The sequence below is a fragment of the Netta rufina genome, assembly GCF_964035555.1.
Source record: "Netta rufina genome assembly, chromosome: 10".
Classification (NCBI taxonomy): Eukaryota; Metazoa; Chordata; class Aves; order Anseriformes; family Anatidae; genus Netta; species Netta rufina.
Genome location: NC_140133.1, coordinates 5,224,015 through 5,248,247, shown reverse-complemented (window position 1 = coordinate 5,248,247; position 24,233 = coordinate 5,224,015). Strand labels below are relative to the sequence as shown.

The following is a 24,233-nucleotide window of genomic DNA, read 5'->3' as shown; positions in this document are numbered from 1 at the left end:
CACCTCTCCAAATGATGCCTGATATTCTTTAAGAGATTCTCTAATCCTATGTAAGAAATGCTGAAATCAGAGTAACATCATTTTGAGATGATATATTTGACTTAATTCTTCTACAAGCTGTATAAAAACAGAACAGAAACTTTGAGTGTAATGCCAATACAGATCTCAAACTGCCATCAGTCCAGTCTCATCTAGTGCATGGCTTCATTTCCTGAGCAACAACACTGGAATCCAAGTTTAGGTTAGTTTAATTGAATGCTTTTTCTTTACCTATGGGTCTGTGGCCATCTGAAAATTGCTCTAGAACTCAATTTTAACATTAGATATAAAACCTATTAAAATATTTTAGGAAAGCAGTGTATGATGTTATGTATTTATATGTATTTGTCAGCACAGCACCTATAACAATGGGATAAAGTTCTCTAAGCATACAAGAACTCTAAACTGTGGATAATAGATTTGCATCTCTGTGACATATTTTTAATTTTTAAGAATTAAGTTACCAAAAGGGGAAAACTACAGTTCAGCAAAATTGATGAATTATCCTTGGAATTCTTCTAAAGTATTACTCACTTTAAAAAATGTCTATTTTGAAATTCATGCTGGGAGTTCTCCAGAATTCATGGCACGCAGCCTTCCCCAAGGCATAAACTGACAGGAACAGATCTTAGATGAGGTATTTCTTGTATTAATTTAATTATCACTTTGTCACACTGCAAATAGAACTGCATCCTTTACTGTGTATGGCCTGTGTTTTCATATCTTCTAGTCTAACAGATACAGTGTCCTCTATAATAACAGATCTCTGAAATAACAAACATTATAATCTGATTTCAAAATATGCAAATATCCTTGGCCACCTTTGTACAGAACAAAGTAATAAGATCTATTATGCAAAGTTTCTTTCTTATCTGTGTACAATGTAATAGTTACTATTCTGGTGATGTGAATTATTTCAATGGCTGAAATAAGTTCAATGGTACAGTTCGAGTGGTCCCAGTATATGTTTAACAAAAGCCTAATGGTATTAGAGCAGTACTATTTAAAATTAAATTCATTGTGTTCCTAAGCAGCGATATTAGTCTCAGTTTGGAATTAGTTCTTCACTAAAGAATATTAAAGACAGAAGTGAATTATCAGGTGGTCTGAAGGTGTGCCATGTATTTAATAATTTGTATCAGGTAATCTCATTCAGCTTTGCATTTTATGGGACAGCTATCTGATCCTCTTCCATTTGTGTAGTCAGCCTGTTCTTATATCCTTGTAGGAGCTCTTAAGGGGGAGAGGATTCCCCATTAATGCATTTTAGAACCTCTTTGTTCCTTTTTCAATTAGTTATAATGTTGTATTTCTTCTATTTCTCATTTCTAGTCCAGATAGTCCTGAAATAATCCCTCTTTCAGACCTGTAGATCACCATTTTGTCCCCTTGACTGTGGTAGCATGCGAGAAACCAAGTCAGACATGCAGTTATGGGCAGGTACAGGTGATACACTCGCATGTGCACGGTGAGTGTAAGGTACTGCAAAGGCCTTTAAATTACTGAAGAGAATCATTGCCAACACATACGTATGTGCATAATAAGCAACCAGGAATAAGTGAGAAAATGTCAGCATAGCAATACCAACATGCTAATAGGACAGCTGCAAACAGCACAAAGGCCAAATAAACATATTTCCCTATTTTCCAAGCACATATTCTATTTCTGATAAAGATACAGTATTTTGAAAATGCTCTGCTTGCCCTCAGCTCTTAGACTATGATGATGATCAGTGGACTGACACTCCTACAAACGATCCTTTCCAATTATTTGGCTACATGCAGGAAAATATTTGCTGTGCCAGCATGTCAGAAACTCTAAGCCTAGATTTTCGGATTAAATTTTGCTGTGTGCATGAACGGATAAAGAGGAGCTTTGCAATATTGGTATGGTTGTCTCCTACACAAAACCTGACAACTCCATTGAATAGTGTATGCTGGTTTCCAGCTCAGTGGGGAACTTCTACGATTTGAATGGAAATGAATTAAGTGATTTGAGACTGGACAATAGGCATCCGTCAAGCCGAGTCTGGAGTGTGAAAGCATGACCTGGAGGCAGGGACTTCTGCTGGGTTTTGTCATAATAGATTTTGGTGGGACTCTTCAGCTATCTAATCCTATATCCTATTCATTATGTTCCACAGACAGGTACTTATGAGGACTGTGCAAGACATCCCAAGATAGATTGTTAACAGGAAAATTTCAACTAAAGCTGAAAGTCAGAGTCTGGCTAACATACTGAAATAAAGGGGACAGATTTTTCCAAAATTATAGCTAATATTTATTACTGTAACTCAGAAGTTCTTATCAGAGCAGTAGTTCATTTTAATCCTGGTAATCTCCAGGTATCAGTGATATTTGGTAGCAACACTACTTCAGAAATATACTTGGAACCACCTCGCATTCAGTTGCACAAGTAATTGAACAGCATCTGTAAATCTGCTGTTCATCTTTTTCAACATAAAGGAAACTTTAGAACCATTAAATAATGTGGGTAATAGCTGCCTATAACTGCGGTCATTATATATATATATATATATATATATTTTTTTTTTTTTTTTGAGAAACTGATGGAAAGGAAAGAATTTCAATGATTCTTCCAAAACTATGGTCTGAAGGGTGAGTCGAGGCTAAGCTTAGAGATTACGCCCTCTTAAATTGCAGATGTGTGAGGTATGCATGATTTGTAGAGCAATAACCTGGAATTCCTCCAGATGAATACAGGGTGATGTTAGAGACACCCTTAAAATCAAACTATGTTTTATCATTTTATGTGTATTAAAAGTTCAAAGAGAATATTTCCACATAGTTTTCCCCTAAAAATCACATACTCTGTTGCATTGTTATGCTGTAGTATGTGTGTGGACTTGCTTGGTGACTCATGTAGAGATGTCATCTTTCTATTTAATACTTGTGAAGAATTTTAAAAATCAATATTTTAGTTACTATTTTAATCCATGCAACCTTTCGTCAAATTAAGTGTCAAGGAATTCCACACCTGCTTCACCTGCCAGGCAAGAACCACTTTTTTGTAGTTTGCTTTGAATCTACCTCCTGCTTTCATATGACGGCCCATAGTTCTGGCACTGGGAGAGACTGAACAATTGTCCCCTACTCACCTCCTTGATGAAAATTTTACAGACCTTCATCGCGTTTCTCAGCTATTTCTTTTTCAGGCTGAAATTTGCAGTTGGACAAAATAGTTTCCATGCCCTTTTTTGTACTTGTTGCCTTTTCTGTGCATCTTTTTTAGATGCAAGGGTCATAATTCTGTCTGCTGGTGTTTTTATGAGCTTGCGTAATATTTTTGTTCCCTATTCCTTTCCTAATAAATTTTAATATTGTATTTGCTGTCCTCAATGCAACTCAGCAACTGAACTGATACGCTCCTAGAGTGAAAGATATTCCTGAATGGTTATAATGAACTCAGAGTCCGTCACTGTATCTGTGAAGCTGGAACTGTTTTTTTCCTAAAGTGCCTCAGTTTTTATAAACATGGCAAGTGTCACCTGCCATTTTATCATCCAGTCGCTCAATATCCTAAGATCATTCAACTTGTCTTCAGCTGGTCCTTCTTTTTAACATCATGAATAATTCAGTCATTTTTATTTGTTTCATTGCTCTTTTCTATAAAAATCAAATGATAACCACATTATTGTAGCTTTCCTTACCATGTGATATAAAGCAGCATGTCTTTCCAACTAAAATACAGACTATGCAAAAAATGTTTTCAAGAACTAAACCAAGGCAGACTACCAGTCATGATTAGAATTGGGAAGAAACAGAACTTCTGTTTCCAGCTCCCCCTCAGCGGATATTCTGATCTGAATCCAAGCTTTGTGACTGAAGTGTGCTTTTCATTGAAGAGATGAATCAAGTTACTGAGGTGGAACCTCACTGCTTTCAATTCCAGAGATGAATTCAGACTTGCCTCTGAACTATGGTATCTTCTGCAGCATTTTTAATAAGAGACAAATATCTTGAGATATCATGTTTGTTAACATATAACAGGACACCCTTTCTTTTAATGCATTTTACTATTTTTAAAATAAAAAATGTATAATGCGTATCACTCACTACATATATTAGTGATGTATGCAGTATGCATTTGTTTGGTTGAGAGGTGGGGAAGAACGTTCTTTAAGGATATGCAGGCTAAACCATGTAACTATATTCTGGGCCAGATCCTGTTTTTACAGTTTTGTTTATGAAGTGATGGAAAATGTCTGTAATTTATGTAGCACAACAAAGAAGCATGTGCTCTGAGTCCTGTGAAGATTCTTGTCTTTGGAAAGGCGTGCTTATTTTGAGGTTGGTTAAAACACTAAACAAACATTCTGAAGCTTTGGTTTAACTTCACCAACATAATAAAGCTGTGACAGTGAATTAGGCCATCTGCATGTTGAACTGATGGATAATTCAAAGACTCGATTTTAAAAGCAATACAGTACCTAGCATTCTTTCTGTGTTTCAGCCGCTCTCCCAGTTCACATTCATCTTGCCTGCTGTGAGCCGTGACACTATTCTCCCTGCAATGCAGAATCTCAGTAAAATTAGCCATTTGTATTGCCGGTATTAAAATTTTATTGCAAACCAGCACTCTGACCCTTTCTGAAGCCTGACTGATAGAATAGGTCTTTGTTACACCGATCCTCCTACTAATCCTGTTCCCTTTGACCACAAAATAAATATCCATGCCTTACAGTTCATTTTATGCATGCGGGAACCTTACAGACACTGTTTATGGATACAGAACGAAGGGGGCCTAGCTTCCCACCACGGCTGTTTCAGCATCAGCCTCTGTCATAATGAAATGGAGGAAACAAACAGCTGAGTGTTGTCTGCTGCCTTCGGATGGGCCCCCTTTTTACCACCCTCAACAGCCTCCCTTTTTGTTTAGTACAGACCGTGCAGTTCCATCATTCATCCTGACTGTTTGATTTAGGCTTCCATTCCCTGGGTCAAAAAGAGGCTGGCGAGGGAGGAAGGATGAAAGAAGGTGACACTTTGACAGCTCCTTTTTCACGGTAATGAGCAAAACTGCTCTTTCTTCCCTCCGCTCCTGCTCACCATGGCCTTTTCTTTACAGAGCCACACGAAGGAAAGAAATTGTCAGTTCAGCTCTGCCTTCAGGGACTGACTAGATAAACTGGAGGGTTCTGGGGGCCTTTTGTGAGCTCTGCTGTGTGCTGTGGAGTCATTGCTGTGTTCAGGGTTATTTTCTGTGTTTGCTGTATGTACTGACTGGTAAACGCAGATTAATAGAATTGAAATTACAAATTGAAATTACAAATTGAAATTGAGTACGTGGAGCAGCAAAGCAGCAATTGCTTCCCAGTGACTTCTGTATTGTGCGTCACGCTTGCTCCTAAAACAGCACCATTGATTTAGGTAGCCCAAGGGAGGCTGCCACAGATGCACTTTGCTTGGAAGCAGAAAAAATAATCATTTCCCTTTCCAGCATTAATAATCTTCTGTCCTAAAAAGAACTTCATTTGGTATAAGAGGTCATTATTATTAATTTATTATGACTAATAACAGTGTAGATTATAAGCAACCTGTATCTTAACTAAAAGAAAATGCTTGTTTGATGCAAGACTATGCTGTTTTCAAAACCACAGCCTTAACTGATAAGGCTGGAGAACTGCAACAATCTATTTTAAATATAAATGACTTTTATTACTTCACAACAAGTGCCAAGCCTTAGGGATTGACCATTTCTCTGATTTATGGAGGGTACACACCTAAATGCCTCCAAGCTTTCAGGATTCAGATCTTAAATCATGATTATTTGATGTGAATTCAGATCCTAGACCATAAAAACCAAAATCCACTGGCAAGCTCTAATTCTGATTCTGTGTTGTTTGAACTGGAGCAGCTCTGTCCCAGTCCAGAGCTAGCCAACTCGCTTCACGGTTTTTGTTGATCTGTGAAGGCAACTGCAGAAGGATTCTACATAATGCAGTTAAGACTAGGACTGCGCTTTTGCACTTCAAGCCTTAATGGGTGGACAGCAAGTATTTTTTGAGTTAGCATTTCTTTTAATTTAGTTATGAAATTTACTTGTTCTTTGGCATATATTGATGGATATAAAAGTTATTTTGTACAGCTTCTAGACATTGGTGCTTATTATATATACTAAATTAATAATTCAGCATTTTACACCTTAAACATAAACAAAAGTAATTATTCTCATTACCTTGATCTACCTGTTTTAAATCGAATGAGAATCCAATAGAACAGAAAACAAAACACGCTATTATTACTCTTCTCATTAAGACCACTGGGACATCTGAGAACAGGAAAACAACTTCCAGCCATGAGCCATGAGCACAGCAAAGTATTCTCAAATATACTGTGTTTTTTTTTCCACAGATTGGCCTTTGGGTCTGCCAGAGACACTAGGGAACCACCATACTCCATGTTTAGGCACTGAAGCGACAGCTTTGCATCCCTTTTGCTGACGTTCAGGTTGAGATCAAGGCTGTGATTTTCTATTATTATTCTATTATCATTTGTATGGTGTTGTAGCACAGGATGTTCTTGGCCACTGCCAGATTTTAGGGCTGAGGAAGAAAGGGGAGATGGAGAGATTCTCTCTGCTGAGATTTGGTGTAGATGCCTGAGTGTTGACGGAGCAGCAGAACTCCTTGCCTGTTCTGACAACTAGTGAAGAAAACTTGAAAAGCAATGTGAGACATGGTTCCTCCTCCCTTCTGGAAGCCACATTTAGAGCAAGCAGCGGGTGCACATCAGCATGACACATTCAAGTGCCTGTGCTTTCTCAGGCACCTTGCTGAGCATCAGCCCCAGCATGCCACAGACTGTTTTCATCTGACCTGCCAGGTTTCTGGCACAAGCACAGAGAGGGAAGAAATATTTTACCCTCTGTAGTCATGCCTGTGTTATGGACCAGGAATGTAACTGGTGTTTGCACCTGGACCTGGGAAGTCAGGAGCTCTCTCATGTCCCTCAGCTTATTTATTACTAGAGAAGGCTGAGTGCTTTATTTCTTTAACCTTGAGGGGTGAGATCAAGGGGGTAGGCAGAGAACTACTGAATGAGACATGCGTGGGGCTCCCAGGCTGTGAGCTGTGAGCTCCTGATGGGCTAGGAGGGTTCTCTGTTGTGTGTTAATGTTATATGACTGACTAACGAAGTGCCCCACAGGTTCTGTGGTAGATAGCTGGAAGCCACGATTGCTCTTACAGAACATCAAATGAGGGACCTTTCTAACCAAAGCATCATATAGTTGCCCATTGAATAACTCACGTACTGCATACTGTATATCTAAAAAGCTTTACATTTATGTACTTTTTAAAGTTTCCTACTTTATGCATTTGAAAACATCACTTGGAAACTGAAAAAAAAATCAGAGCAAAGCAAGGAGGTAACAAAAGGGGAGAGAACAAGAGAAAATACTGCAGAACCACTATGAAGGACACCATGCTGCAGAAACTGCTTGTTTTGACAAGGGACAAAAAGTAGCAAGTACAAGACTGATGTCCCCAGGATAACTCTGTTGTATGGAGATCAATCATAACTTTTCTGAAAGATATCAACACTCTGGCTACCCTGAAAGGTCTTTTGTTCAAAGCCAGTGCATTCACCCATGAATATTCCTCTAGTGGTGGCAATATTTCACAGCCAGAAGACTTCCCTTACTGCAGAGCCAATCTCATCACAACCAGGGTCTGAATTAACTCGGAGCACTTGCTGTCAGAGCAGTCCATCTGTTTACCTCACGCATGCCAGATCTGTCACTAAATTAAACCACTGCAAACAGCCCCCTCATTTCCCCTTGGTTCTGCAGCAGAGACCATCTATCAGACTTATGGTTTTAAGGGTGTTGCGATGTTCTGTGGTGTAAAAATCACTTGAATTAATTCAAGAGAGCTGGTGTTTGGATGTGCTGATGCCACATTGTCCTCTGCTCCAGAGAAGACTCACTGGGAGTCAACACACTGCTGTGCCCCAAAGTATGGACGTACCCCCAGCTGCATGTGTCCTGCTGGAAACCCCACCTTGGATATTTGCTGACACACAGGGATAACAGAACCTACTGTTCTGCGGTTTTCATAAGCATTGGCTTTGTCTTGATTGTTTGAATTTCAGCGAAGCAGAGTGCTGCTCTAGACCTAGAGCTTCAGCAGCGTGGAGATGCTGCATTCCCAGCCCAGCTTAAACCTGACCAAGTTGTGCTTTTGACTTGGCTGAGCTCACCATACGCAGTACCAGATACTTTGATGTTACGTGAACTAATGCCAAGGACATGTGCTGGGGTCAAGTACGGAGAATAAAAGCGGAGCAGATGTGCTGTGCATACCAGCTTTTTAGGGTTATGATTAATGTGACATCGTGGACCTGCACTGAAACACTATGCGGGGAAGAGACTTCTCACAAAGCAGAGCACAGGGCCCGATTTTGTTCTGTGGATTTATTGACAGCTTTGGGGTCTTTCTGATGTAAGCTGATTCCCAACACTTGGCACCTCTTCTCTTGAAATGGATGGTGTGTAATGTGACGGCAATTAGCACTAGAAACTCAGGCACCCTTTGGAGGGCTTTTTTTCCACAAACAAGGAGGGACTGCAACAGCCAGTCACAGCCCTTACGCTGTGTTTTTTTTTTTTTCAAGGAGATTTAAGGACTATGCTATGAAGGCTGAAGTTACTTGTTTTACAGAAGTATATTTCTAAAGATGTGTCATGCTCAAAGCTTACATTTGACATTTATTTTCTGACCTATTTTTTTTATAATGTTCCTGTGAGGGTACTGAATGAAATGGCATTTGTGGACAGAATACAGTCAGTATCCTGCCATGCGGATACCTGCAATAATGAACAAATTTTGCTCCTTGCTTTAAGTTTTCATGTCTTTGAAGTTGATCCAAAACTTTGTGATCCTATAAGGACGCACGTATCTATTCATTTTTATCAAATTTTTCAGCTTTTCGGAGGAGCAATACGGAAGGCTATATAAAAGTATTCAAGTGCCTTTTCCCGTAGATACAGAATTATCTTTGTGAATAAAATTGGAAGCTATGTTCTTAATCTATCTCACGCCTTCCAGGTTGCCTGAGTTGAGCACGCAGCTAATTACACATCTGGAACTGGGGAAATATTTTCTGTCTATAATGGACTGAATCAAATACTTTGACCAGTTGATCAGCCTCATCCACATCTTTCCCTCTTCCCCTTCAAATGCAAGTTAGAAATTTCCTTTTTTTTTTTTTTTTTTTTTTTTTTTCTCCTGTTTTTTCAGTTAGGAGTTATTTCAGAATGTAAAACTTTAAGACTAGATGCAGAGACTGCTTAGTCAAAGTTTTAATTACAGCACAGAACATTCACTTCTAGCTTTTTTTTTTTTTCTTCTAATTTGAGGGCAGCACTTTTCTTTAGGTTGTTCAGTGGCCACAGTTCTGAGCAGCTAAGATGCAGAATACCTGGTAAATCTGGCAAATATCGCAAAGAGAAGACCCTCAGCCAGCCACTAGAAAGGCAAATATCAGTCTAGATTTTAATCGCTTTGTATGATATGCAGACAAGGTGCTGATAAAGTTGAAAAAACGTACAAGAGAATGAAGAGAATGGTATAGGCTAACTATGGCCAGTGATTCAACACAAGTTCTGACTACGATGAGAAGACAGGCAAACAGAACATGGCACTCAGTAAATATTTGCAGTGGTGCTAAATAATGGTATTCTGTCATTGAAAATATAGAAATTGCCTATATTGTATTTCCTAACATCAGTGACATGTTAGCTCACCCCCCAGTGTGCTTAGAGTCTGGGCAGACTTATACACAGAATGAGTGTCCACCTCTATGCGAGTACCGCTGAAGTGTGCTAAGCAACGCAGTGGTATTCCAGGTCCTTTGCTTTTGCCTTTCCTATCCCAAGGATGGGGTTTAAGAACTTAGCTGGGCTGTGGGTTTTTGTTATGGCACGTTCTCAATGAAGACATGGAGTCAACTAGTTTTGCTTTCTAGATACTTCCCTGGGTGTCTAGATAACTTAATATTTACATTACATACAGGTGATTTTTGAGAACTTAAGTTAATGATTGAAGCAGAATGGTTGCACGTGAGCCTATGGAGAGGCTAGGGTAATTTCATTCCCTGGTGGCTAACCCCAGCAGCCATTGACAGAAGCTGCTGAAGCAGAACGTCCTCCTTACGAATCAAAGGCGAGGTTCAAGTGGGCTTTTCCCTCTGGCATTTCCAGTTTCATGATTCCATGATTTTTCCTGGCACATAAACTAAAAAGGACTTTTAGCTACAATGTGCAAATCTCCCTTGAACTGTTCTGGGATTACTTCATATCTTGTCACATCATTGTCATTTTGGGGATCTATTCAAGAGATAATGCGTCCTCCCCTGCAGATCCCTCTGTATTTCAGGAACAGACTATTTTAGCTGAACAAATCCATTTAATTTGTTTGAAAACTTGGGTGATCAGCATCTATTTACAAACTACCCTACTGTGTATCCTGACAGAGAGATGAGGAACTAAGAGTAAACAATTGGTTCTTACTAGTTTAGTAGAATTCCTCCTCTCCTCATTTTCATGAAGTAATTTTCAGGTTTTGTGAGGAAAATTAAAAGGGAAGGAATTATTTTTTTTTTTACCTCCAGTGGAGTAAAAGGCGTAAAGGAATGCAGAACTCCCTGCTTGTTTCTGAGTATAGATAACAGCCTGGTTTGATTTTCAGAGTAGTTTATGTGAGTTGATGGCAGAACTGACATGCACGAAAACCACTTGAGATACGGTTGGCTTGTTTGTTTCAGTTTAGGCTCTGAAAGGGCTTAGTGGAGCCGTTGAATACTTTATACTACACACGTGTTTAAGGGCCTGCCTGAAGTACTTGCCAATGCTCTGGTCCTCTCAGGATCTAGACCCTGGTATTTTTGTTTCAATATTTTGATGTCCAGGGAGATGAACTTAGCAGACCCAGGTTTAACACTTTAATATATAGCTTTATTTATTTATTTATTTATATTTATATTTATTTATATATTACTTTAATATATAGCGTTATGATATCTTACAAAACTGAGGATTAAGAACCTGAAGAAAAATCTGATTTTTTAAACACTGCTGGCTCCTTAAAGCATCATTTAGGAAGGTTTGGTAGAATTTCAATCCATAAAAACTGTGTTGCCTCCTTATGATCTCATTAGTCCTATAAGCAAAGGAACGCCCCCGCTGAGTTCAGCAGGTCTGGCCACATTAGTGTATGAGCAAAGCACAGCACAGGGCAACCCACTCACACAGAACTTAGGGAGATGGGGAACAACTGAAATGCTTGGGCCAGTTTCCTTTCCTGCAGATGCTTTTTGCATAAAAGCAGCTTAAAAACTTGTCAGATTTGCTTAGGATGCATGTGAGAGTCAAGGTGAGCGACTATGCAGGTGCCACAGTCCTCCTCGCTCCCCAGTGAGGTTCATGAGCTGCAGCACTTTGTGACAGGAGGCTGCAATGTGTATTTTTATTGGTAATATATAATTGTTCTTATTACATGGCTCTCATACACTGATGCAAGCTTGCTTTTAGGTCAAGAAAGATGCATAAATTCCAGTCTTGTCAAGCTGAGAACTCCAGTCCCAGAATAACCCTGATGCATCGAGTTTTTTGTGCCTGTCTCTGTACGCAGTGGGATCTGAAGTGTCAGTGTCTGTGAGCCAGACTGTATCGAGGTCAACTCTAAGGGCTGTAAGCACGACAGCAGCACAGGGCAGTGACGTCCTGTCACTGGCCAGACAGCCACCAGGCAGAAGCCTTCGTGGCAGAAGGTGACACACTGCCACTGTTTGGCATAGAAAGGTGCAGGACAGGAGCTGACCCCAGCAATCCAGAGGGGTGCAGCCGAGCCATTCATGGTCTAGGTGCGTTTCTCCTTATTTTTGATTGCTGCAGTAAGAGGGAGCGCAGTAACAGTGCGTTCAGAGAGGTGCACGCTGCCTCTGGAAGGGAGTGCATTTTCACAAAATGATTTGAAAGGTGTACGTATGGGAAAGTAGTTATTTTTATTTAAGGAGTTGTCTTAGTGTATGAAATTAATCACTGATTTTTGCTAGCATAACCCAAGATGGCTAATACGTAACATCACCTAGGATGTTTGGGCAGTAGAAGGCATTGGTTTTCTGACCAAATTCCTTTGGCAGGGACTACCTTGTTGTTACTGTTGACTACAGCAAGGCTTGTGGCACACTTTACCATCTCAGTCTCTAGGAAGGGACGTACAATGGGGGTTGCCAAGTGACAGCTCCAGCGAGTTCAACATATGTAGCTCCTCAGAGCTACAGAGAAGCCTCGGACATGGCGAAAGCATGTCCACCCGAGTGAATGCACAGTGGCCACAGATGTGCCACTGCTATTGTGCTCACAATGAATTACTCCAAACACAGCAAATAAGGCAAGCCAGATGAAAGGGAGGATCTAGTGAGAAACCAGGGAAAGTTTTCCAAGGACAAATGTACTGTAACTATGATCCCAGCACTGAAAAAGGCCAGAAAACTGGCTACATTTCAACTGTCAGAATTAGCAGACAAAGTTCTGTGTGGATAAGTGCACTTGCATTAATTTGCATGGATTTGAAGTAAAGGTTTTGCTATTACAATGGGAAGCAAATATTATTGTTAAAAACAAACAAACAAACAAACAAAAAACAAACAAACAAAAAAACAACCACAAACAAAAACCACTGAGTTTGAAATAAAACAAATACTTCCATAGAACCAGGTGCTACACATTTTCTTCAGTGTAAAGTTAAAATATTTAAATTGCTCCGTACAGTTCTTTCTACCATATAAAGCAATACCTTCTATTATAAGATTTTCCTTTAAAGTATTTCAAAAGAGTAGTAATCTGATTTGGTTGTTCGGCTTATGATTTTTCTATGACTGGGGATATGCAAGTGGCCTAAGGTTCAGATGATGAGCACATAATAGCCTGATACTTTTAACTTCTTGAAAAACTTCTGAAATTCTGTATTTGTTGGCAGACTTCTATGTAATCTATAACTTCTCACAGTCTTGAGTAGAATATTAGATATAAGCAAAATCAGAAAATAAAATGAGATGACAAGTTCATCTAAAGCTATCTGTTAAAGTGTTCTTACAGATGAGGGCTATAAAAAAAAAAAAAAAAAGTTTATTTAATGTCTCTGAACTTCTTGAGTTCAGTTTCCTGTCACTGTTCTTATTGACTGTCATCAGTCATTGTTCCCTGGCCGTCACTGCTCTTGTCCAAGGATGTACATATTGTTTGTGGATCTATGCAGTCTTTTGTGTAGTCCAGCATATATACACACACAGGCTCCATTCAATTTTTGTGCCATCTGATAAATTTCCAAAGTGCAATTCACTTTACAATCAGCAAGTAGTTGACATTGATGACACTACTCAAGCAAAAAGTTGTCCAGTTTTTCTTTATTTAATGTCTAATTTTTAAATAAAAGAACAGTTCTAGAATGCCTAAATATAAGACGTGCATTATCATTCAGATTGGAAATAACCTACTGTATATACTTCTACATATACCTTCTTTTGTGGATACTGTTTCTTTCCTAGAGCTTTTCGTTCTTCACTTAACAGAGCCGATTCTGTATCGGGTAGGAACATTTCCATATTCCTCCCCTTTTCTTGGATTATTGATTTGGATCTGTTTGCTCCATCTTGCTACACTTTAGAGAGTAATGATAATCAGAGAAGTTATTGAAAAGAGCAGGACACTGTCTCCTAGAAGAGAAGAAAATTTGAACTACTGCTGTTGTAGGATAACATATAGCATAACTATTCAGAAAAACTACCATTGCTGACTGTCAGAGAAATAGATGGGGGAGATAATGCTGGAGGCCTTCATTTTCATAATGCTAAGAGAATGAGGGAATAAAACAAGCAACTTTGCATTCCAAGTAAAAAGGATTCCTGCTCATTAACACATATAAATGCTGATGGATAATTAAGTAATTTGGGAGACAGACCATATGTATGGGAAGCATTTTTGGTATTTTATGACCCCTTTCTCTGACCTATGTAATTACTGTCCTGCTGTCTAGCAGAGCAACATAAAACCTCTGTGAACATCTCCATTATGAAGTCCGTTTCAATTCTAAATGACCTCTCCTTTTATGTGCTACATTGGGATTAAAGAAAAAGGTTGTTAAATTCCATTATTCCCCCTAACGCTATTAACTGAAAAAAAAAATCTGTAAACTTTATTAAGTGATCAATTTTTAAGCCACCTACAATGTAGTGTAGAAAACAGAGACGACTTATATTTGGCAAGAACAATTCATGTCAAACCAATCTCATTTCCTTCTCTGACAGGGAAAACGGCTGAATGGATAACTAGGAGTAGTAGATGTGACAGTTTTATTGTAGTAACATTTTTATATGTGACACTCCTATAAATAATATCTATAAATCATAAAACTATATTCGAATACACAGATGGTGTCACCTTGAGGAGGAACAAAGTTTACTGGGAAAAAAATTAGGGAATACCTGTTAATGATTTGCTCTCTGATTAAGAGGATATATCAGGTGAAGGTAACTAGTCTGTCCTGGGCTCTAGTCAGTACCTTCATTTATGCATTTAACTTGCAGGTGTGCAGCTGACATCAGGCTGAGAGGGAATGAGTGTTTGGAGGTTAGTCTCAGCATCATCGTGAGAAACCGGGAAAGCAGTGCAAAACCGAAAGAGCTGAGCGTCAGTAATAACTAATGAAATGTCCTATACCTAGGAAGATGGAATCAAGTGTGCCAGTACAAAATGAGAGTAACTCTGAACAGCACTGCTTAAGAAATGAGGCCCACCTAACTTTGTAAACTTTCCTGTGTACTGGCCTTCTGAATTACACATTTTTGACATAATACCAAATGATAAAGAATACAATTTCTTATGACTTTTTTTTTTTCCTCTGAAATGAATTTAACTGATGCTTTTCAGTAAGGAATTTTCTCAAAATTTACCTTTAAATTGTTTTAACTGACTCATTAAATTGATAGGCATTTAAAAATAAAAGCTAGTAAAAATTTCTAGTGGTGGAGGAAACAGTGGACTAAAACCTGAGGTGTGCATGGAGTGTTGTAAGAATACATTGTGCAACTTAAGGCAAGAAAAGTCTTTGGTCTACTAGGTTGGCTTAGGAACCTTGTAACACGATAGGATCATTTTAAACAGTGATACAGGCAACTGTACAAATCAAAAGTTTGTCACTCAGGTTAGCAAATTTTTACCAAACAGATTCATAGTAAGTTTTTGCATTAAATTTACAGCAATATGGATCTGTAGGCAGAAAGGGCAGTTCAGAAAAACATTCAGAAAAACATTTAAACACTTGGTGGTACTTTAAAGTTTGCATCTATTCAAGAAAGTGTTTCAGGATTGAAGTTGTTTCCTGAATTAGGCATTATAATTTAGGGTTGATGGGGCTCCAGGCTTCACTGATAGTGAATTAGTGTAAGATCCCACTCTAGAAGTGGGATTTAGATGTTTATAGATCTTTGAAAATCTGAACCCGAAGGAGGAATTACTTTATTCTTCACTTTAGAAATATGAAAGTATAAAGAGGAGTAGCACATAAAAGTCATAGAGAAGTCTCACTCCTGCACATGATCCTCTCTGAAAGAAATTAGGCTTTGCCTGGAGTAAAATAGTGGCCACACCAAGCCAATTAAGGTGAATTCTCAGGAGACAAATCTGCAACCTTACGTGCTTTTTGCAGTACTCAAATCCCCATGCATTTCTCTGTGCTGCTGCCTTGCAGCATTAATTCTTGCCGAACCTAGATATCCTGCTCTTATGCTTACAAACTTTTTGTGGCACATAGAAATGGAGAAACCGCTCATTGGAGTAGTAACTTGAATAAAATTACAACAAATCCACTTGTCCATTGACAGTCTGAGAAACCTGCAGGATGTAGCAGCTGTTTCTCCATCTCTATGTTTTGGCCAACTCATTGTCTTACCCTCAACATGTGCTTCCTTGCACCTCACCTGAACTTATGCTTGTGGGTTTTGGACTGCTGCACAACAGGAGAATGTGATTCTGTATGAGCAGAAGTATTCTACCTTTTGTAGCGCACCTGTGAGCAAGTACAGTGAGTGGGACAAGCTTTGATGCCAATGGCTACAGAGGGTGGAGACAGCCAAGCTAGTGGTAAGCTCTTCCATCGCAGTAACTCAGAGCTCTGCACTGCTTCATTTACCTGGTTCTCTGCTTGCATGGGCATCCCTGCACTGCTCTTATTAGAGAATTCCACGCACTGGGGAATATGATCCCAGGAATGCAAGTCACAGTCATTATTAGGTGGCTCTGTCCTTAAGCTGTTTAAGTCAGGAGCCATATTACATAGACAGGGAGATGGGAATGCTTTATGGCTACTGATATGGAATCAAGAACCATTAAAGGGTCTTGCATGTGGAAGAAAAAAAAAAAGACAAACCCCTAAAATTTCCAGTTTTTAACTCCCTCTATTTGTTTTGGTGTGACCTGTAAAAGTTCCTGCTCTGCAAGGCCCAGCTGGCATTTCTTGTTGTCTTCAATTAGTTTATTTTTACCAGTTCAAAAGTGATTTTTAATGTTTCATCATACTTTGGAAAAGCAATTCTGCAGGACAAGAGCTCATCTTAAGCCTTTTCTGCTCACGCCAAGGAGAACTTGATAAACTAGATAAATAGTGCAATCTCAGAAGCATGGGTAGTAGTGTCATTCATCCAGATATCCCTGTAAATGACAGCCATCCGGGACATTACGTGCCTCGATGGTGTTTTTAAAATCCTATAGACTTTTAAAGAAATGCTTTTATCTTCTGCAACCACACAGATATTAACATACACAATGCTTATAGAAAGACACCGGATAAAATGATTATTTTTAGAATTTCCTCACTTCATAAAACAGTACAATAGCCATGATGCTACAAATAACTCACTACGAATTCTTCTTATAAGCAAACAGAGGAAGTATCAGTTTAGGAAGAGACAAGGAGATCAGAATAGACAATGTATTAAAACACTACTTTTAGTACCGTTGAAAAAAATATAAATATTAGCTTTACTTTGGGTCAGTAAAAATCTAAACAACATTTCATTCCACAGGTCAATTTGAAAACTGGGGCAGAATTGCCTACCTAGCACTCCATCAATGGCTTCAAGTTTGAGATAAAAAGCAACAAAACCAGTGTATCATTAAATTTGTGGCCAACTTTCTTAACCTTGGAAACGTTTATTTATGCTTGCACAAAAGTGGTTTCTAGTTGGATGATACAGTTTATGCTAGAGACTTCCACTACATTATTGCATGGCTTAATGGAAGTGTTTTAACTTTTCTTCTGGAGCATTCCATATTCTAATGAGTAAACAAGTGATAACGTCACAGCAGAGTTTAAGCCAGCTGAGCAGAAGCTGGCCTTGTGCATTTTTCTCCAATTCATATGACAAATTGAACAACTTCAATAAGAAACAGAGCATCAGCTGCCTGGCAGCAGCTGTTTCTGTATGTGTGACTTAACTAATGGGAAAAGACTGAATTTATCATGGTTAGTTAAAGTCAAAAGTAAGTGTTTTGGAAACAGATTCTGAAGGACCGTTAGCAATTTCTGTTGAGATTTTCTTGAAGTATTACTACGTTGAGTCCTATTACCCATGTTTGAGGAGTGACTTCAGCTGTCTGTTCTCCCTTATTTTAGCCTGCCGTCTACTGAACATGCAGGTTCCAGTTGGGATCCCTATCAACACGACTGATAAGTAGCTCCTAATTTTCCTCTACCTGTACTTTAGAAGATGTATTTGGGAACACTCATTAAGCTATAACCAGTGATCTTCAAGCTAAAATGTGGTGACATACCGTGATTTGGTAGCTGTTACTTGGCAGACTCAAACTTACCTGTAGTGCTGCAGTTCTGATTCTAGCTGCTGAATGTATATTTGCAAGTGTGGCACTTCGTTAGCCTTCACTTCTAGCTCCTTCACTTTGCCCAGACTGTTAAGGACTGCGTGTCTGGCCTCTTCAACCTTCTTCCTCATTTCTGCTTGTTCCCTCTTCAGGTTACGGTTGCAGTCTTCCAGATTAACTAATGCTTCCTGAGAGCTCTTCAGCTCTCGTTCCAGTTCTTGGTTGAACCTAATGGCTTCTTCAATTTGCCCATCCCTGGAGCTCCGGATGAGTTCCACTTCTTTCAGGACACTCTGAAGGCACTTGGTCTGGGAGTTGTCCTGTGTTAACTGTCTCTTACTCCCTATAAAACAGGTCCCTTCTTCCTTATGGTTAGCATGGCTTTTCCGCAGTCCTACCTATATTGAACGGGAGCATAAAGCAGGGACAAATTAATGTATTTTAAAACAAATGACATTTTAATCAAGATTGAATGGTTGGATTGTGTTGTTGTTGTTATGGTTATTAATTACATATGGTTGAACAGCAATTAATATACTGGTTACCTTTGCAAAATACAGAGACAAAGAAACCTCTTGAAAAGAGTTTTTTAAATATGTATCTATAAATTTACTTTTCTGAATTGTTCAAAAGGAAAATTTGTTACTTGCACAAGTTTCTGTATAGCTGTAACATCATTATCTTAGTCTGTTCTCAAAAGGCAAATAGTATTCTGAAAAATACCTCTGATTACATTTTTTAAAGTTGTGTTCAGTAGAAGAGGACAGAGAGCAGCTGGTGGTGTTCTGGAGCCCTGACCTCTGTCCCCTTCTCATTCTTTCTGGGGTCTTTGACTGGTGATCCCAGTTGAAATTGGTAAAAGTATCGTTTACCTGCCATGCTGGCATTGTAAAGACAGACAGCTAACACCAAGTGGCAATGGCACACGTGGAGCAAATTTCCATGGGTGCTGTGTTATGTTAAAGCCAACCTGACTAGAGGCACCAGAACAACTGGGAAACAGCCTTCAGTGTTTTGCCTGGTCCATGCTATTTCATGCCAGAGTGGTTTAACTGCAGTTAAGTATATTCTTGTTTCACCCAAGCCAATACAGCAGAAAGAGGCCACACAACTAGAGAGGCCCTGCCGAGGAGCCAGGGACGGCCTGTCAGCCCGTGACAGACCTGGCTCCTGCCCTGGGCTCTACCAGCTGCACTCAGAAGGAAACACACCGCCTGCCAGTGTTTCTGAGGTAAAGCTCCGAAGCGTGTAAGAGTGAGTAACCACCTGTGCTGTGTGTGTGTGGGTAAGTATCCACAAGTTTGTTCTTTGGAGAGAAACCCCAGCAGCGTGTGATTGCTACGTAACTGCCTGACTGATGTGCAGCAGCAAAAAGCAGCGTGACACACTTAGTGGTGTTACACTGAAGCCTTGTAAGGCTTTTGCAGCTTGAGCAGGATGGTTTCCAGTGCTTCCCCACATGCACTGAATGAATAATATCAGTTAAACGCTATTACCATCTGATCAATTAAATCAAGGCATTGAATCAATGCCCTGACCACCTGTACCAGAAGCAGCCCCTGGCACAGCAGTGAAGCACAGCACTTCTGCTTGAGGAGTCCCGGAGAAACGTTAAGAGCCACCTTGGCTCTTAACTTGGCTCACGGGTTAACGCCAAAGAGGAGCAGCGCAGCTCTGCCCCGGGCTCCTCGCCCCGCTCCCTCCGGGCCCGGAGGGCTTTGGGGGCTGGGGGGCGGCCCCGGGCACTCACCTGCAGGGCCAGGCAGCGGGCGTCGCTGCTCTGCAGGGCGGCCCGCATGTCCTCCACCAGCTCCCGCAGGCTGCCGTTCTCCTCCTCCAGCTTGGCGATGCGGTCCTCGGCCTGCTCCAGCGCCACGATCTCCTCGTAGCACTCCCGCGAGCAGGGCGCCGCCGGCCGCCGCTCCGCCGAGCCCCCGCCGCCTCCCCGCCGCCCCGCAGAGCCCTGCCCGGCCCCGGCCCCGGCCCCGGCCCCGGTCCCGGTCGCGTCCCGGCGGCGGCGGCGGGGGCTGCGCAGCCGGATCTGGGTCTCGATGTGCTCGCTCTCCCGGCCCAGCGGCAGGCGGGGCACGGCGCGGCGCGGGGCGCTGCCCGCCCGGGTGCTGAAGTAGCCGCAGAGGCGGGCGTGGAACTGGCGGAAGGTGAGCTCGGCCGCCAGCCCCTCCCGCAGCGCCAGCCGCTCCTCGGGGTCGGCCGCCGCCTCCTCGCCCAGCCCCAGCACCTGGCACAGCGTGCGGAAATCCTCGCCGGGGATGCGGCCCTCGCCGGCGCAGTCCAGGTGGTGGAAGATCTCCTGCAGGTACTGGTCCAGCCCGGTGGCCAGCACCACGATCTCGTTCTCCACGCCGCGGTCCAGCCCGTAGTGGTAAGCCAGGGCGCTCACCAGCCACTGCGTCCTCCGGGCCGGCCGCCCGTACGGGTCCCAGCCCTCGGGCGGCTCCATCGCGCCCGCAGCCCGCCGAGCACCGGCCCCAACCCGGCCCCGGCCCCGCTCCCTGCCGCTGCCGCTGCCCCCGCCCCGGGCCCGCCCCCGCCCGCCCCCGCCAAGTTCATCAAAAGTTAGCGGGGCGCGGAGGAGTGAGCTCTCCAAAGCAGGGCGGCCGTCCCGCGGGGTGTCCGTCCCCTTCGGGGTCTTTAAAAACCAGGTGTGAGCGAAAGGGGTGCCCGGTCTCCAGCAGCTCTGGTCCAGCGCTCGGAAGCCGCCTGTGCTGTCGCTGCCCGCCCCGCCTGAGCAGCAGCCTGCGGCCGGCTCTCGGTGAGCGCAGCCCGGGCAGCCCCGACAGCTCCGCGGGGACTGACACGGGCCGGGGATGTCCTGGCTGTGCCGTAGGGTGGCAGGGCACGGTGCCGAGCCGGGTCCCGGGGCCACCCAAGAAGTCCTGTCAAGAGCAGCAGCGGATGGGGCCAGGACTGCGGTGCGGCCCCGAGGTGCCGCCAGGGCTCTGGGCACGGACCAGAGCCAGGCACAGCCACAGCAGCACGCAGGGGCCTGGGCTGGGCATGCATGGAGCGAGGGCAGGGGTCCCACCTGAGGAGTTTCAGGGTGGGTGAGGTCTGCTAGGGGCCCTGCTGCTGCTTTTGCTTCCCATAGTTGAATGGGAATGCTGGTTGGATTTCACATACTGTGCATCACTCAGAAAAAGCATGCTTTACAAGAAAATCTCTTAATACTCCTCTTTCCTAAAAAACATTTTTGACCACTTTGCTTGGTAGACTGGCAATATGAAAACCTGTTTTGCTGAAGATCTCCTTCTGGTTTTTACATTACAAGACCCCACGTTCCCTCAGGGTACTCAGTGTTCCACAGCATCAGGCTCCTTATTCTCAAACACTGAGTTTTATCCACCAATGATCTTCTGTGTATTTATTATACAAAATAGTAGCGTGTTTGTAATTTTGCAGTTGTTAAGAATCTCCTGTCCCTTTCATGGATTTATTTATTTTTGATTTTCTTTATACATTTAAAGACTGTTTCTCTCATTTTCATCTTTTTTGAATTGACACATTAGTGTCCTACAGTTCTGATTGACTTGTGGAGTGACTGGGTGACCTGATAGGGTTTTTTCATGCTTAATGTATATATATTCATTTACACTATCATAGGAACATATACCTATAAACTTCAAGTTTTCACAGACTGATAATGTTGACATCGCAAGAAATTGATTTAGGGTGTACTGAATGTGCAGTGTCAGAGAGAAAGATGGGAAAGAAAAAACATACACGTTGAATGTTTTTAGCAGATGTTATGTAAATTCACATCTGTTATCCATACACAACAAACGCGCTGATCCCCAATAACCTAAAGCTAGACAATGCAACAATTTAAACTTCTTTTGGTTTAGCTAGTTTAAATTGTAAAAATACTCATCAGGTGGAAGTAATTGCTTTTAAGACTGACAGAATCTTTACCAGGCTATAAAGATGCCAGCACAAATTTTACATCAGCACTACTGTTTGCAGTTGGGTTTCTTGGTGGTATCTCTGGCTAGAAGAGAGGTGTTGTTAATGGCTCTGGGGAGCATTTGTGCCTCAGTTGAATTGCTCATTGCCCGTCTGCTCCTCTTCTGCTTCACAAGAATGAAGGACCCAAATGCATGATGAATATTTGACTTATTTGGCTTTGTGTTCTCATGGCAACAGGAACACGAGTATGTCAGAATGATGTCAATTCACCAAAGTTTCATCTTTGAAGGAAAGCAGACACTAGATAATAGCAAAAAAAAAAAAAAAAAAAAAAAAAGCAAAAAAAAATTTGGTTTATATATTTTATTTGCTTTTTCAAAAGAAGTTCTGATGCTGGATGGTGTTTGCATCACACTTTCTAAAAAAAAAAAAAACACACAACCACCAAACCCAGTAACTATAAACACTGGACAACTGAAGAAACAATAGACTAAAAGAAAGCTCCAGTGTCACTTTATCTTCTCTGTAATATGGGGTTTGGATTGGTAGAAGTAAGCTTTCTTTTTGCAACCTGCCTTTAAAAACAAAACTCTAAAACATGAATCCCTATGTGTTTAACCTTTTTCTCCATTGCAGCACTACTGCTAGTAGCAGTATGGAAAAGCCTATAGCAGCGTAATGGCACTGACTGTTGTGTTTACTCCTGACTATAGCAAGACTAAGATCTTACCTGGCCTACACAAGGCTTGCCTGTTGACTTATTCTCTAAATCTGCTCAGAGGCATGGCAACCTTTTATTAAGTATTCAAAAACTTTTTTACGATGTTGTTACCAGTTCTGACAGTACACTCTGTCATGGAAGGATCTTGGAAGAGTTCTGACTGTAGATAAGCGCTGATGGCAAAGCATGATTTGAAGGGAATGACTGTTTCTACAGTCTTATGATAATGGTTGGAAATTAGAAGTATATTAAAATCCTGCATTTGGAATTAACTAATTGGAGATTTTTATTTTAAGAGGTCGACAGCTGCCACAATTAGACTTAAGTTTGCCAGCATCATAGATGGAATACTGTTTTAAATTATATTAGATGGTGGTGGGATAAAGAAAGGCATATAAACTATGTTTATAGAGAAAAATGCTTTGCACTTAATTTAACTATGTTCCTATTTTATTTCACAGTTCATACATGTGGCAGGGCCAAGGACCAGCACAGTTCATTTTTGTATCTCACATTGCAGGATATCAGTAGCCCTGCTTCATTTGTGTGGTGGGCTTTCATACAATAGTGCAGCACAGAGCCAGCCGGAACTGTTTGGCTTTGGAGAATGCTCATCTTGCAGCAAAGATCACTTCATTACTGTAAAAAATATTTTACCCTGCCCAGACTTCCTCCTTTCAAGGAGAAAAGTGAAAATGTAGTGCTTGGTACCTAAAATTTGTTTTTCGAATTCTTTCCAACAAAGTCATGCCGTGATGTTATAGATACTTTTTAAATTTGTTTGGTGTTTATGAAACAGTTGCTTTCACAAGGATCTTCAGAGATAAGTTAAAATAATATTAGTGGTGTGATGTTGTTCTTGGCATGTTCTTTAAGTTCCTTGCAACTCCAGAAATGTTAGGCGTTGGCTTTTTGTTTGTTGGGTCCAGCATATTTGGAACAGCTCTGTGTATGCAGTAAGACAAAGAACGAAAATGCAATTGATCGTCCCTATCTGTCATGTAGTTCTGCTCCTGTTCACAGATATTTTTCATTTAATACAAGATTTTTGATATACACATCTGGTGAGCATGTAGGTAATTCTGATCAGCTGTGTAAAAAGCCGCAATGATGTTCTGTATGTTTAGCTGCACGGAGAGCGTATGGGATGGATACAAAACAGAGTTTCAGAAACTACTTTAGGGAATCTTAGCAAGCTTCTGAATGTAAGAAGAACATATATATTAAAAATGGAAATGAACTGGTGTCTGGAGACTCTTCTGCTATGGACCTAATGGGAGACCACTGAGGCCAGCACAAGAACCCAACTGCAATTTGGATTTTATCCCGGGAGTGTGCTATTGCTAACTCCTTTGTGGCCTTTCTCTTGGTCTAAACCATTTGAAGGGAAGAAACAACACATTATGTAGTCTACAGAGGAAACAGCTGCAGCTCGCAGAATACCCAGATGTTTTAGTTGACATTTCTTAGCTATTCAGCATCTGGAACAGTTTAAGGCTCTTCTACTTTACTGAGAGAAAAAGAAATCCCCTGCTTTCAACTTCTATTTAGTAGTGCTCATGGGGTAAATGTTTGTCTTTTATGAACAAATTTCAGAGTAAATGAAGGGGGAAAAGGGCAAGTTTGCAATAGTAAAGTGAGACCAGAA

General features: G+C 41.2%; 1 protein-coding gene across 1 annotated transcript in view; it reads right to left on the bottom strand.

Annotated features, from left to right (window-relative positions):
• The window catches only part of EFCC1 (EF-hand and coiled-coil domain containing 1), a gene marked incomplete at both ends in the record, with an annotated part of 52,280 nt that extends 31,879 nt beyond the window's left edge, over positions 1-20,401 (bottom strand). Inside the window, 2 exons of the mRNA XM_084292805.1 lie at positions 17,932-18,338; positions 19,691-20,401. Coding sequence (XP_084148931.1) covers positions 17,932-18,338; positions 19,691-20,401 — 1,118 coding nt within the window. The remainder of the gene's footprint in view (positions 1-17,931; positions 18,339-19,690) is intronic.
• Positions 20,402-24,233: the final 3,832 nt, after the last annotated feature.